Source organism: Harmonia axyridis, chromosome 2, assembly GCF_914767665.1.
Source record: "Harmonia axyridis chromosome 2, icHarAxyr1.1, whole genome shotgun sequence".
Classification (NCBI taxonomy): Eukaryota; Metazoa; Arthropoda; class Insecta; order Coleoptera; family Coccinellidae; genus Harmonia; species Harmonia axyridis.
Window position 1 is genome coordinate 16,918,165 of NC_059502.1, and position 16,148 is coordinate 16,934,312.

The window sequence follows — 16,148 nt, forward strand, 5'->3', positions numbered from 1 at the left end:
AAACTGTGCGTTTCTGATATATTCTCGCACGATTTTGTTCTACAAGATGTGGAAGAATGAACGGAATAACCACAGAATTGGAGAAACTTCCTTTCAGATGGAATTTTCATGTACACCACCTGTATATACCAATATTATGACTCAAGAATCAATTTCGTTATAATTCAATGCGCCAGCGGAATTCATCAATGCGAAAGGTTTTCCGTCATTTTCCGCTCGAAGAATATTACGAGCGAAATCGAATTCGGTAGTAAATTCGGTAAAACTCATACCGAAAAAGCGATATTAACTTCGGTTCAAAAGGAAGTTGGTGTACACGTCGTCATCCAGAAAGCGACTTTATATCTCCTTTGAGATCGAGTGGGACAACGCTAAATTTCTCTCGCCTCTCAGGCTCTCATCAAACAGATATCGAAGTTGAAAGTTCGATGTCACAGGAACCGAAATCATAAAATATTGTATTGAAGCGAGAGCGAAAAAGGCGAACAGGAAATCCTGTTTACGCCCCGATAGTTCGCCCGAGGGCTGAAATGATGTTTTGAAAGTTGTTGATGCTGGAAGAGGTGGAGACCAAATGAGGGGTGAAATCGATATTTTGTAATCGTCTCTGAATGAGGTATCCACCATATGAGATTGAACTTGATGGATTCGCAATTCGATTCTGTCATCTATATGGAATCGATTCGAATCGTATACAACATGCATTATGTTGATTTCGGGCATTTCTACTTTTCCATTTCCGTACCAGTTCCTATTTCATGACTGTCTAAAAGATTGTGTAATTTCCGGTTACAAAATCGAAATAGGGAAGTGATTCTTTGAAATATTAATTTTTTTTCGTTCCTTACGTTATCTGTTACTGAGAGATCTTGTTCACTGATTGCCAGGACGATTTCACAGACGCATGGACGTACCTAGAGAGGGACAGGGGGCTCAGCTGGCCACCCTGGAAGCAAAAAAACAATCGTTATTAAATTTTGTTGCAAGAATCCATCACAATTCTTGAAATAAATATTTAAATAATGAAAACACACTATTGAAAATTACATATTAATTACGAACGCAGAGATAGTACAATAATGATTGTTTATTGTGAAGTATCATGTGCAAGTGGAATATGTTTAGACTGAAACTGAATATAAAAGTCATTTTTTGGTAACTTGGCGGCAGGGCCGTCGCTAGCCAAATTGCCGCCCTAGGCAAATACCCAATTTGCCGCCCTAACAGTCAACTCTGCAGAATGCAAAAAAATTATTTTGGGTTATCGGGGTCTTCTACCGAAATATGAAAAAGTTGAAGGCGACTGTTTGTAAAATTTTAATTATACTAACATAGAAAAAATATAAACAAAACCAACAAGTTCAAACTTGTACAAAAAATGAAAATCATTTTAGGATTGGTAATGAACAATAATAGGAATACATAATATGAATGACTAGAACAAAAAATATCTTTCCGGATCAAATATTCAACGAATTATTCAAAAATTAACTTTTCGATCATTTGAATAAATCATCGAAAAGTTAATTAATTAAATGTCAAAATTGGCATTCAAGGATTGGTAAAAACAAATAATATACATGACGAGTATAAATAAACAAATGTGAAGATACATAGAAATACATAATATAAATGACTAGAAGAAAAATATAAGTACAATATACATATAATGAGATAAGTTGATTAGTGATAGAAATCTGGAAATATTACTCAGAAAATTCAAAGAACTCTTTAGAAATTAACTTTTCGAGCTTTCATTCTTGCAAATTTGATCACAAGTTCTTTAATATCTAATGATTCTGCCATTTCAGATTCAATGGATAGATAAGCTAATCCGCTGAGGCGATCTTACGTCATACTATTTCTAACGTACGATTTAATTAATTTCAATTTGGAAAAACTCCGCTCTGCACTAGCTACAGACATAGGTAAAGTTAAAATAATTCTGAGGACTATACAAAGATTAGGAAATCCTTCCTCCAACATATTGTTGTAAATGTACTCAAGAGTTTGAATGGGCGAAGATGAAGATTGTGAAGACATCACATCAGCTATCATCACAATTTCATGCTTCAGATCTAATCCATCGATATCCTTTTCTTCCCCATCACTCAGAGCAAGTTCAACTTTGGTACAAGCGTCAAGAAGTTCTTTCTGGGATTTTAACTTTAGATTGTGAATGTCGAAGAGAAATCCAAAATTGTTATTTATTTGATTGATTTGATTTAATCTTTCTTCAATAGAAAATAATGCCCTATCTAAAATTGTAAAATAAAAACTAATTTTAAATTTTTGATTTGCATCTACTATCACTTCATCACGAGCTTCATAATCAAAGTGCCTAGGCTTTCTTCTTATGCGTTCCTCATTCAATTCAAGGAAAGGAATTAATCCCAAATTCATGGCAATATCTTTTGCATTATCTAAGATTTTTTCGAAACCGGAATCACTTCTTAATGTTTTAAGAAATTCTTTCGTTTTTTCCAACTGACTAGTTGCAGCGGACAAATCAAATTCTTTGCTTTGAAGAAGCTTGCTGCAAACATTAATATTGAAGAGAACCCCAAACCATGTTACTAAGGACGTAATGAATTTAAAATTATTTATTTTGTTTGAAATGCTATCAGCCTCATGGCGCGTAGAATAGCCTGTATGCCCGTTAGTGTGGTGTCTTCAGCTATTTGTTTTAGTGAATTATATATTTCCTTCAGCTGATATCGAATAGGTGTCAAGGCATCAATACGACTAGACCATCTCGTGTCACTTAATGGCTTGACTGTCAGTGAAGGAACATTTTGTTTCAAAATATCCCACCTTTGAGCGCCCCAATTTTTCTCCAGGGGGGGCCCTGAACAGTTTTGGGGCGCACTACTACCACCCCGGAAACGTACCTGAAAGAAACACGGATCATATTTCTTTGGGAATATTATACCTATTTTGAAATAAATGAATATGATTTTTTCCATTAAGTCTATCTCATCATCCGACGCTTCGAACGTAGGTACTTCCCAGTGCCGAAAAATGATAATAATAAGGAAATGATGAAAATAAAAAATTATAGAACTTACCTTCAGTAATCTACTTTGAAATCCTTAAATCCAAAGGCAAATCGAAAAATTCAGAATATAACAATCACTTTGCACATACAGTACTATCAAAAAAATATTGTTATATAATGGAACGTGGTATAAAATAAAATAAACTTTTCAGATATATGTATTTCTTAGGAAGAATGAGATGGAAATGATGAAATGGAAACGTTTCTCTTATATTTTGCATTCATCTGGGGAATAGGCATTCTGGTTGAAGAATTGTAGAGAAAAATAAATAGGATACCCCAATAAAGCAATAAAATTGTGCAGTGTAGCAAAGAGAAGACCGACACGCCTGATTAGTACATGTGTTTTTTAGCATCAATATCTCGTAAACAGTAAACAGCTGTGACGGGGTTTACACGACATCTGGATATTTATGAGTTGTTGTGTATAATGCGGCACCTTAGATGGTTTAAATTGTTGATTAAATTGTCTGTATATTTTCGTGTTGTTTCTAACCGATTTAAATCTCATTTCTTACTTTGAATTTCTACACATATGATTTTTGTTGATCAAGATTGAAATGCCGCCCCAGAATTTTGCCGCCCTAGGCGGTCGCCTCCCCTGCCTACCCCCTAGCGACGGCCCTGCTTGGCGGAAATAACTTCATTCAAATCGGGGAAAAATTATGAAATCGTATAAAAAAACGCTACAAACATCACAAACGTTGACATCGATGGTTCAAATATACTAACCATAGAACTGTTTATGTATATACTTATATGTAATCTTCAAAGGTTAATTTAGCGAATGAATGAACGAGCTATCAAAAGGACCTGCCTTCACATCAACTTGAATTCAGGGCCAATTGAAAAGTCCCCGGTCAAATGGCGGTGCTAATATTGAATTCATATGATTTTTAGTTAGTACCAACCTTCAATCAATACCTGTCCAAATTTGATAGCAGTCTAACACTTAGCTGGTAGGATATAGCGTTGTGAGTGTAGATACTTTTGTTATTTAAAAAAGATAAAAAAAAAGAATTTCATGTGCTGACAAAATATTGCATTTTGAAGGGGAAAATACAGTTGAAGCAAAATCTTGGCTTGATGAAGAGCTTCCGGGGTCTGCACCAGGAAAATCAACCATCATTGATTGGTATAATAAGTTTAAACGTGGTGAAATGAGCACCTAAGACGGCGAACGCAGTGGACGCCCAAAAAAGGCTGTCAGCGATGAAAAAATCAAAAAATGTCACATAATGATTTTGAATGACCGTAAAGGTTGATCCAGATAGCAGACATTGAGAGATATCATCTGAACGTGTACATCATATCATTCACGAATATTAATACATGAGAAAGCTGTGTGCAAAATGGGTGCCGCGCGAGCTCACAATCGATCAAAAAGGACAACGTGTTAATGATTATGAGCAGTGTGTGGAGCTGTTTGAGTGCAATAAATCTGAATGTTTGCTTCGATATGTGATAATGGATGAAACATAGCCTTATCTTTTCACTCCGGATCCCAATTGACAGTCAGTTGAGTGGACTTCACAGGATGAACCTTATCCAAAGCGAGGAAAAACACAACAGTCAGCTGGCAAGGTTATGGCATAAGTATTCTGGGATGCGCAAAATATAATATTCATTGATTACCTCCAAAAGGGCCAGAACATCAACAGCTATCATTATATAGCGTTATTGGATCGTTTTTTATCCTTCCCTATAATTGAATTTGAAAACAAAAAAAAAAGATCCAGAAAGAAGTGAAGAATGTAATTATTTCTATTATATGTTTTTGAAGTTGAATGAATTCTGAATGGTTAGCTTGGAATCCACCATGAATTCCATAAATTGCACAACTATTCATAGTCATAGAATTAAGTCAACATAAAGGCACAAACTACTTGCCGATTGAGATAAAAAAATACCAAATATCTCAGTAATAAAGTCAGAATGAGTAGGTGGTGAGTTGAATTTATTTTTCCATCTAGTCATCTCTTGGCTCCTGTGATTTAAACTATTGTGTTTTTCAATTTGAGGATGTTTAAAAATACAGATTTATGGCAACAAGCGTATGGTCATCGAGTACTTCAAGACTGAATTTAGACGGTGTAGGCTACTGCCTACAGTAGCTTGATCTTCGTTACTACGAATATCAAGTCAAAAGCTGTGAAGACTATTAAATGTGTATGTTTTCTTCAAATGATACTAAAATGTTCACTTTATAAACCAGGTATTAAAATTCTATGTGAAAGAAAACCCTCTACTATTATTCCTTATTCGCTGTCAACAATAAATTCAGTATCTCTCTCAATTTCCATAGAACAAATTAATACCCGTCGTGGTTCTAGTTAGTCAAACCTAATTCCGTGGAATGAAGAGGATATATTCTGGACCTGACGAAGGGGTTTAGGAATGTATCTCCTCAAGTCGATGATAAGGTCTAGAAATTCAATTTCATGTCACTTTCTATGGCACTTTGGGGAAGGTTACCGTCTCCATAACCGAGGAATGTCCCTAATGTTTATTCAAACAGTAGATGGATTATCATATCATGGTTAATACTGGATCTTCATTAAGGAAGAGCTAGTTATAGTCATGAATGAATGTAAACTTTTGATTGGATTTATGCTTTGCATAAATTGAATGAGTTTTTGAAAGTAGTGCACAGAATTACTGGCATTTTAGTCTGGTATAGTCGATTTTTCACCTGATATTATCGGAGAAATCCAGCGTTCAGTTACAATCCAAGCTCTGAAGATGCTTACTGCAGTAGGAAGTGAAATGTAAGGTGGTAAAAAATATCAAAAGATATTTTCATTCTTCTGACGATATGATATATATCATACAGTGCACTGCATTGATCCCTATAAAATTATTTAACAATTTCTGAACATTATTGAGCTTGTTTCTTTCCAGGATGAAATGGCATTACCTACTGAACAGACGTAAGAAATATAAAAAATAATTTTGCCATTATAACTATGTCAAATTCCATCATTTTTACTGGAAAACACAATTTTACATTTAGTATGATATTCATTAAATGCTTATAATGTGTGCTTTCAACGATCTTCCATTTGTCTAGTATTCATCTCTAATGAATGTTCAGTTCTTGACAATGGTAATACCAATAGACATACCTATAGATACTGATTCAAACCCTAGGATTTATAGATTTCATAAAAGGGACATGGGTCCCTTTCCTCTTTTCTGTGGAAATGAAATAATTAAATAATCAACAGCATCATTTTAAAATTTTCATTTGTTCTTTGAAAGTCGTTGATCTTGTTTTTATTGTTGATTCAACCTCCAAACACGAAATTGACAGTTAAACGACGCGAGCGCCATGGAAAACGATGCGGAAATCAAATAGAAAGGGACCAATACCATTAAAATCCAAGAATGGTCTCTTCAAAAGTCAACATTTTAATCATATGGCTTTTCAAGAGTAAGTTAGCGCACCAGTGTTTCAGACATCTTAATTTTCACCGATCACAAACGCTCAGTTTTGAATTACAAATAGCTTCTAGATGGAAAAAGTGTATGACAGCACCTGTCAGCAGTTTTTCGTGTTAACTCGCGGCAAACTAGACAGCTGTTGTCATCAAAAATTAAAAATGATTATGGTCTCATGAAATAGTCTTGTCAAATAGCATTTGGGAATTACATTTTTCCTGTGAAAAAAAATTAGATGCCTTATGATATTACTTACAAAAATATTACTTTTATTTCAACGTCAATTTCGACTTTTCAGTGATTAGGTAGAATACGATAAATTCAGAAATAAAGTAAAACCTAGTGGTGACGTCCAAAAAACAATAGAAGTTTCAATGTTAACAACTATTGATTTCTGACTGAAAATGCCCGTCTTCGATTGTTAAAATTTGCTCACTTTCCTTGATACTATTGACAAACTATTTTTGTTTTATTTCACTTGTTAGCCTTCAAACAAAAAACTACCATACTGTCATTTTCTCCATTATTTTTTTTATTCGTATTGTGATGCCATCATCGTTCGTACTTTTTCTATATGAGCCACAATGAGTGTTACAGTTCGAAATGCAGCGAATGACGCTTCAGAAGCATTGAGTGCGGTTGTATACGCTTTCAGTATTTAACCCTTTGTTGTTAAACATGAATGCCATTCAATTGTATACTGAAACGGATTTCCCATGAAGTTTCCCTCATTCTCCTCTATTTAACCCAATAATTCAACGATCAATCATTCCACAGCTCAATTTTCATGTTATAGAACCTCTATATCCCATAACAACTATCCTCTGGTAATCGGATATCCATCGTTCACTATTCGATAGAGTTATGCAACATTAACTCTTCTAATTAATTCTGTAGACGTTTAATAATTACGTCTAGCCAATGGTGAACTTCATCATTTTGCGATGACAAGCGATCTGCGAGATGAATTATATGGGCTCCCCAAGCAACTCAATTTTAGGGGGTGATTATGAAGTGATTAGAAGGCCTTTGGCATTGCACTGCGATGCTATATCTATAGAACATTGCACCTTCGTGACACCGTTAGGGTAAATCCTTTGTTGTCGTATAATCTTCCAACTAATGTCTTGTCTTAAGATGTAATAATATGGAGTGATTGCTTTGATCACATCATCTTAGGGAAGAATGATGATGGGATTAGATTGAGATATCGTCGAATCGGGAAAAACGAAATGAAACTGAGCTTATGAATAATGGGAAAGAGGAGCTGAGTGGACTGACAAAGTTCACCAATAAATTAACGCATTACTAAAAATTAGGCAAAATTTTAAGATACATTCTTGTCAAAAACTACTCGTCCAATTTGGAAGTTTTCTTTAATGACAGCTTATTTTTTCTCAGCAATAAAACTTCTATTTCAAAATTACCAGATGCCAGAATTATAATCTCTTTTTTTCATTATATTTGAAACACCCTATGAAGCGTAACAGTTATCATTATTAATTTGGAATTAAACATTTTAGTCTTATCTTTTTCAACATTCTCATTTTTGATTCGCTCCCTTATCTTTCTTGTTACACGAGAAAAATCATTTAATAGCATGATAGAATTTTATAGAAAATGAAGATCCAAATTCAACAACGAAAAAACGAAACAAAATTAAAAGTAGAAGGTTAAACAATAGTGTCAGTAGCGAACATTTCCATCCCTGAAATGAATAACTTCTTGACAACGTCAGCTCATACCTGAAATTTTGGTCCAGGTCTTCGCAAATTGCAATCAGTTATTGCGTACGTCTTTCCAAGTATTCAAGTTACGTATTTCTTGTATCTTTTCCCAACAATATCCCGTAGTTGGTGACGTGTACGAAGTAAGAATGTCATTTGCAAGTAGTCGATACTTCTTACGCTAACCAATCAAAAAAATTGAGTAATCTTGTGAAAACTCATAGCTTCTGTATTGTAGTCATGAACTATTAATAAACTTATGTTGTCACCGAAGATGCATTGATTGCTAGAAATGAAATAGAAATATTATTTTTGAATGAATGATTAATGGTAAGTCAAATTCTGTATGAGGCTTTTCTACATGTTTCTTTTTGCGGCAGTAGTTCAGATGCATCGAGATATATATTTGCTCCATGAGCTGAGAGCTTTTAGAATTAGTGCTCACCAGGGAGTGTTGCAAGATACAGTCGAGTGATATATGGATGTGCAATCTGGAAGTGCAATCTGGAAATAGGATTTATAAACTTCATTCTTATTGTGAATCGTGGTTGGGGTCGATTTTCCTCGGTGGAGTAATCTATTTATGCATGAAAGTGGCTCCGACAATCCGAGTTCAGAAGAACTGTCACACATGTGTTACAATGTGCAGAAAGCAGGTCCTAGATAAGTTTAATTCTGATCGTGATGTCTCTCCGACAAGAAAACCATATAAAATGAATATTTCAATTATTTATCATTATGTGAGGTTATTTCAATATTGTGTTAACATAATGTCATGTGATGACAGAAAAAAATCATCTGGAATTATGATTCAAAATTGATGCCAAAAATCCGTATTTGAAAAGTTGATATTATGGTTGAAAAAAACAAAATAATAAAAATTGAAATTTGTTTTTGTGGTTTGATATTGGGATTCGGACAAACTGCACACCATATACAGTGACATCTTGTGAATGTAAAGATCTTTCAACAGTAACATGTGGATTTTCATTGTCCTATATCTGGCAATTCAGCTGTTTACATAGCCACAGAAAAAAAAATCTGCTTCGTCGCTGAAGAAAATTAGATTGGCATATGTTCTACGCATTCTATGATCTGAACCTTATAAGGATGGAGATGTAGATCCAGATGCAAAATACGCTATAGCCTGCCGAAATAGAGGCTCAAATTTTGTGCGCGCCGACGAATTGATCAATTTAGATATTCTCCAACATTTTCACTCACAGAGCAATATTTTTGGTCGAGTGTGCATTTGAATAATGTATATACTTGAAGACATCAGTAACAGATCCAGCCTCTTCGAATTTTTTCACTGTTCTACGAAGTGTACGCTCAGATGGGCGACTATGTCGACCATAATCTACCTGTTATACACGAAACGTACTTACAAACTTAATATTTACTAACTTACTAACAAAATTATTAATTTTCTAGGAAGTTTTCACAAATTTCACATTTTCAGCAGTAAAAAAACTATCCATTTTGTTAGATGGCTAACCTTCAACTGATTATATGACGTTATGACATTTCTGTTTTTCTGTCTTTGAAACAGGATCACTACATGCAGTATGTATATTCAATACGAAAAAGTGAAATAAATTCCAAGAAATATGTAATTAACATACGAATAAATATTGAGATTTCATATGATAATTTTTAATCATATTAATGTTACAGTTGATGCAGCTAAAAGCATCTTATTACTTGATTGAATTGAAATTTTCAATTCAATTATGATATTATTCAATATGCTGATACAATTCTTCACCTGATATATCTTTTCCATGATTCCGGTTTGACAACAAGCCTTTAAAAAGAATCATCACGTTTCATATATAAAGCATAAATTCGCTATATGGATGAAGGATACATACAAATACTCACCTTTCTTGCAGATCTCTTCCAGGATGGCCGACTTTTCATATCATCTTCTCTATGACATATACGAGCCTTTTTTCTTTGGGAAGAACGAAGGGAGATTTTTTCCTCCAGGGCGATTGAATTTATATCGCCAGGATAATCCCGAGATGGATTTGGGCCTCACCTATAAATTAAGAGGAAAAGGAACACCCTTCACAAGAAACACCACGATGAAATGGCTCTTTCAACAACTTCTCGCCTGAATCATCACTTTCCGGAGGTTTTTCGCCACCAAATGTAGTATTTTGAAGTGTAGCCACGTTTCCTATTTCACGGCAGACAAGAATTCTAATCAAAGAGCAGTCAGGTTACATGAGCTCTGGAGATGAGAGGTCAGCTGGTAATTGAATAGCACGTTGCAACGCACTGTTTCGTGTTGGGGACGAAATCAGTGGCTGTCTACCTCGGTTGTTATAGTTAATGGACGTTTTTGATGAGTTAATTATTGATAGCGCTGCATTGTTAAGTGCTTAGGTTACACATAGGGTCCTCTCTGAAAAACGCTGGTCTGAAAGAGTTATTTTTCATCCTAATAAAGGGTTATCCGTTTTGTGGTTTCGAAAGTAAAGGTAAAACAAGGAAGATCGATAAAAATTTTATTTCAATATAATGCTTGGAATTTTTCATTAGGTGTGGAATACGAAATCATTTGAAAGTCCTCCTTGTTATCTCTTTGAATTTCTTCGAAAACTGGCAGGTTCTTCATGGGGTGCACTCTTCGTATGGCAGTTTTTGGCCTTGGTTTTTTCTGCTGATGAATGTTGTTCTTCTGTTTCGTTTAATACGAGTATTGCTCATGTTCATAAGATTGATGCACAGCTTAACTTCCTTATGAGAATTATCAGTGGAACTATTAGATCAACACCTTAACATTATATTACAGAATTGTGGATCATTCTCTATACCGATGATAATTGACGGTTTGAGTGACACCTTCAGTTTCAAAGTACAAGTACAACCAATCACTGCATCAGAGCAAATTGCACATCATTCAGTGACTTTTCTGGATGGTCTCTTATTTACATGAGGATTTTCACAGCCTTATTTACGACAATTTTGCTTGTTTACATAGCCATCGAGTGAAAAATGTGCTTCGTCGCTGAAAAAAATTCGATGCTAAAAATCATGTTTGCATACATCTATGAGGTATATGTAAATATTGATGATACTTTTTCAGCTCAAAATATGCAGTCATGTCGAATTAAGATAATTCAGACTATGTTTTTGTTTTTTCACGTGGCCTTCATTTCATTTTTTCAAAATGAATATTATCAAATATTTGGATGATGTATTTGATTTGGCTTATATTTAATGGATATTATTAGTGGGTATTGAGAGGAGTTGGGTTATATTATCGCATTGAAACTGTTTGCAAAGAAAGTATACTGCGAGACGCAATACAAAACATTGTACTACTCACTAGGGAATCCGACTTTTCGGGAATTCGATAAATGAAATCGAACAATTATCTCTAACTGTATTCAATATATGATTTTCAGTTTGAATCTTTATATCCATTATAAAGAAAAAAATAGTCCACGTAAAAAAGTACTATAGATAAATTATTACAAATGGGTTATTTCGAAATTAGAATTTCATGTAGATCATGGGTATGATATAAGAATTGGGCATTCTCATTCGTAGAAACAAGATGATATCGTGTTTCACCACATTCAGACCAGACTGAAGAGTTGAAAATAGTTTAAGCTTATGAGCAGAGTACTGCTGATTCCGAGTCAATCGATCGAGCAGTATTGACTTACCCTGTATATATAATAACCATTTCAAGCCCAGTGCTAGTAATTGAAATTAGAAAACCACTGACGTCTAGTTAGAGCTTATGAGCAATCATTCTTCATACGCCAAATGTGTCCATGGAAACAACAAAACTCCAAGGGCGCATGAATGAACGACCGCTCAAAAGTTATAGTGTACAAATGCATCCCATTTATTCTTCGAATTAATGAAAAATGAACATCAGGAAACTTTTTCTACTCCCCTAAAAAATGTCATTTTCTCCAGTCGAAACATGTCCAATAGACAGAATAGATCTGTAGTCAGAAGAAATCCACAATCCGAAATAATTTATGCTGAAAATGGGTCTTTTCTCATGGAAATGGAGGCCTTCACGTGGGAATCCCGTGTTATCAATCAAACCCATGTCACCTCGGGCCCCACTGTCAGCCGGTGCTCCAGTTCTATCTATTTTGATTGATCGTTGCAGGCGTATCTCTAATGAGATCATCGAGAAAAGTCTACGCTTGTCTTGTCATCGAGTGGATCTCTTGAGTATCGATAATTTCAACGTCAGCCGACTCAATGTCTCATTCCGAGATGATCGAGAGGAAAATGAACAAGTTGCTCTGGGGTACCGATGCTGATTAGATCATTTCGTAGATCGGTAACATTTTCGTTTCATTTTTATGTACAGGGTGATATACCGAGATTACATATTAGATGTCTATAAAAAATTAATCATGATTTTGTGCTGAAACTTTGCATGTTGGGGTTTGAGGTGTTGATCTTTCTCCCTAAAATATTTCAGGTCCTTACAACTTCCAATTATAACGGAAACAGACTACTAATTTCTTATTTTAAATGGCATATCCAGTATATTATTGCATCACTAGATGGCGTATTGGATGACAATTTCAGCAATGCCACTTAGGTAAAAACTCAACAGGAATTCTTATGGAAATAATGGTGGCAATGAGGACTCATATTTTTTTGAATATTACTGCAGAAAAAGTTTTTTCGGAAAAATCTATATTCATTTCCTCAAATGACTGAAATGTTCCAATCATGTTTTTATGTTGAAATTATATGATCTTTCATATGGCAGAGTTTGTCGGTGAGCTGCTCATGAAAGACCCTGTATTAAAAAAAAGTAATGTACAGGGTGACACAAATAGGACATTTTTGAAAGGGTAGTCCTATTTCAATAATAAATAGACGGAAGCTGGTGTCGGTGTCTGAAGGCCAATGTTCATGAGAAATTCATTGGCAAAAACCACTACTCCATAGCTATCGCCGTTACATAAATACCGAGTTTTTTCGAAAATTTTCATTTTCGGAATATTGCTGTAATTTTTCTTCTATTGGAAATTTTTAATTTCTTCCGCCAACTTTTTACGTAGGATTCAATGTGGTTAATTGAATTTGCTGCAAACTGAAATTTTATGAGATATCACTATGAAATTTTTTTCAGATGGAACACCCCGGATATTATACATATTTCGAAACGACTCAAAAGAACTATTCCAAAAGTATAGCATACCTGATAAATAGATATAAGTATAGAAGTTAGTGGTTAAAAATGGCGTTACTGCACACATGGTTTGAATTCATGATTTTTCAGAATCTTTCTAACATTGCTTTCTGTACTCCTCTAAATTCTTCTATACTAACAGTATCCTCTAAAGCTTACTTATCAGAAAGATAAAATTTGAAAATTCGATATCCCGAACATGACTTCATCGTCAAGTGTACTATAAATTTTGAATTTTTATTCTAAGCTCTATCGGAATAAGTAGAAATATACGGGGTGTCACATTTGAGGAAAATTTTCATAGTGATATCTCATAAAATATGGATTTGCCGAAAATCAATGTCGTTGAATTCTACTGAAACAGTTGCTGCATGAAATAACAAAATTTCAACAGAACAAAAGTTACGGCAATATTTCCGAAAAACATCCCGTAACTATGAAACGGTGAAAGCTATGGAGTTCTGGTTTTCGTCTATCTAGTAGAGAAATAGTACTTTCCCTTCAAAAGTCTTTTGGCCCAACTTGTACATAAATTAATCAATCTATTAGCAAAGAACTGCAGTACACTACTAGTGATTGAAAATCAGTCGAATGCAGCAGGTGATCGTTACAATAATTAAATAAAAATTAATAATTTTAAAGTTAAGAGGATTTCTCAACGAAAATCAATAAGTTGTTCAGTATCGAATAGTAGTAACATATTGGCGAATGCGCCGGTTCAAAAAAAAATTTTCTCGTTATTTGAGTGTTTTCATCATCAATTCCTTCCTCATTTCGTAAAATGTGCTATTCAAGTAATAATAAGAATATATAGGTATGATATAATATATTCTCAAAATTATTTCTGCGGAACAATTCTCAATTTCCCAGGTTTTATCAAAACAAGTATAGCCAAGACTGTGCCCAGTAAGTCGAATAACTGCAGTTTTCCAACTATAACCCTCTAATCCCCTCTAATTTGAATAACTGCAATTCCGAATAACTTTCCAACTCTAAAACTTCACATTCAAACGACGTACTTGTAATTGTTCTGCTGATGAATAATTGACATTGACAACCAGCGTTCAGGTGAAAGTTATGACCTTCATTTGACCTCATCAAGATCTGAACCTTTTAGGGTCGAATTCGTGGCGACATCTTTTCGCGATCGACGCAAGCGTCATCTGGGTGGAATATTCATGAAGAATTTACTTCAGTAAATCCGCAACCTGATGAAATTAAATGAGATTCGGTACATATCGCACAGCATATAGAATGAGGCCAGAGGTGAAACTCGGTCTGAAACACAAAAAATTGGGGAATATATTAAAGCCAGTTAAAATTTATTACATGAGGGTTATCCTCGGTATCTGGTTCTTTGAACCCAAGGTGAAGTGAGTTGGAGAAGGAATTTTTATGAAGTCCATAAGTTAAGATTTCCGTCCTTTTTTCTTCAGAGCGTAGATCCAACAACCAGGTCATAGTGGGTTCATTTGAAATGAAAATTATGCATTAAGGGATGAAGCTGCGTACCACAAATTCATACATATACTCATATTTTGACTGCAGGTAATGAAAAAAACGGGATTTTGTGAAATTATTGGATTGATTAATGATAATAATTTCCGAATGTTCGTTCTCATATAGCCATTTTTTTGTTTGTTCAAGGACGGTATTTTTCAAGACTTCTGGTGTATATAGGCGTAAAATCTGCTTCTGCCTTTTTTTCCGAATTCGAGGCTGGTCATACATTTATGATTCAAATTATTGTCCATCACTGGCCAGTACTTTCTTCCATCTTTCGGGCAGCGTATGAATGAAAAAAAACTGGTCATCCTTCGAAATGATCCACGAATCCATCCAATTTTTTACTTCTTCAGAATACTAGAAGCTCTGGTCAGCCAGACCGTTTGTCATTGATCGACACAAGTGATAGTCCGAAGGGGCAAGGTCTGGAGATACGGCAGGTGAGGTAGAACTTCCCATTTTTACATTTTCAAGTATGTCTTGACCACTTTCGCAACATAGCGTCGAGAATTGTCATGCTGTAAATTCACTTTATTATGTCTCTCTTTGTATTGCTGTCTTTCAATGCTCGGCTCCAACGCATTAACTGCATTCGATAATGATCGTATGTAATTTTTTCAATTGGTTTTAAAAACTCGTAATACACTACGCCGAGCTGGTTCCAGCAAAAACTAGCATGCCCTTGAAACAGTGAATATTCGGTTTGGCCGTCGACGTGGAAGCATGGCAGGGATATCCCCATTAATTTTCCGTGCTTTGGATTATCGTATTCAACTCATTTTTCGTCTCCAGGCACAATGCGATGCAGAAATCCCTTTCATCTTTGCCTTGCAAGCAGCTGTTCACAAGCTGCACAAAGTTGTAAACATTATATCTAATAGTCAAGAACCAACAAACAAAAAAATCTGAATATCCGAATCTATACCAATTTAGTGAACGATTGACAAATAGAAAAATTGAATTAACATAAAGACAGACATAATTTTCGAAATTTTCAATACGATTTTTCCTCATCAGAGCTTCATAGTTCAAAAACACTATTTCAATTTACTAATTACAATCTGTATGTCTACTCCACAAAAAGTTCAACAAAATAAATATGGGCTTGTGAACGTTTTGATTGCAAGTTACAGGTAGGTTTTTGTAGTCCTACTTTTTTGTGAGGATTAAACCAGTTTATCGAATCTTTATTAATCTCATCTTCCGATTGGGTTAATGTGTATTAAAA

At 34.7% G+C, this 16,148-nt stretch overlaps 1 protein-coding gene across 1 annotated transcript; it reads right to left on the minus strand.

Annotated features, from left to right (window-relative positions):
* Positions 1–1,848: 1,848 nt before the first annotated feature.
* On the minus strand, positions 1,849–14,875 carry LOC123672187. The gene is made up of 3 exons (XM_045606198.1): positions 14,744–14,875; positions 2,815–2,891; positions 1,849–2,536 (listed from the first exon to the last, which is right to left on the minus strand). The coding sequence occupies exons 1-3, from the start codon at positions 14,873–14,875 to the stop codon at positions 1,849–1,851; spliced, it is 897 nt and encodes a 298-aa protein (XP_045462154.1).
* Between the last annotated feature and the right edge of the window lie 1,273 nt (positions 14,876–16,148).

Bases quoted from the DNA above. Each gene is read 5' to 3' on its own strand.
- LOC123672187 (XM_045606198.1), bottom strand. From the start codon at position 14,875: ATGACCTGGTTGTTGGATCTACGCTCTGAAGAAAAAAGGACGGAAATC. The intron at 2,892-14,743 runs GTAATAAATTTT...TGTTTCTTTCAG, and splicing joins ATACCGAGGATAACCCTCAT to GTACGTTTCCGGGGTGGTAG. The intron at 2,537-2,814 runs GTGGGATATTTT...TAATGTTTGCAG, and splicing joins AAAAATTGGGGCGCTCAAAG to CAAGCTTCTTCAAAGCAAAG.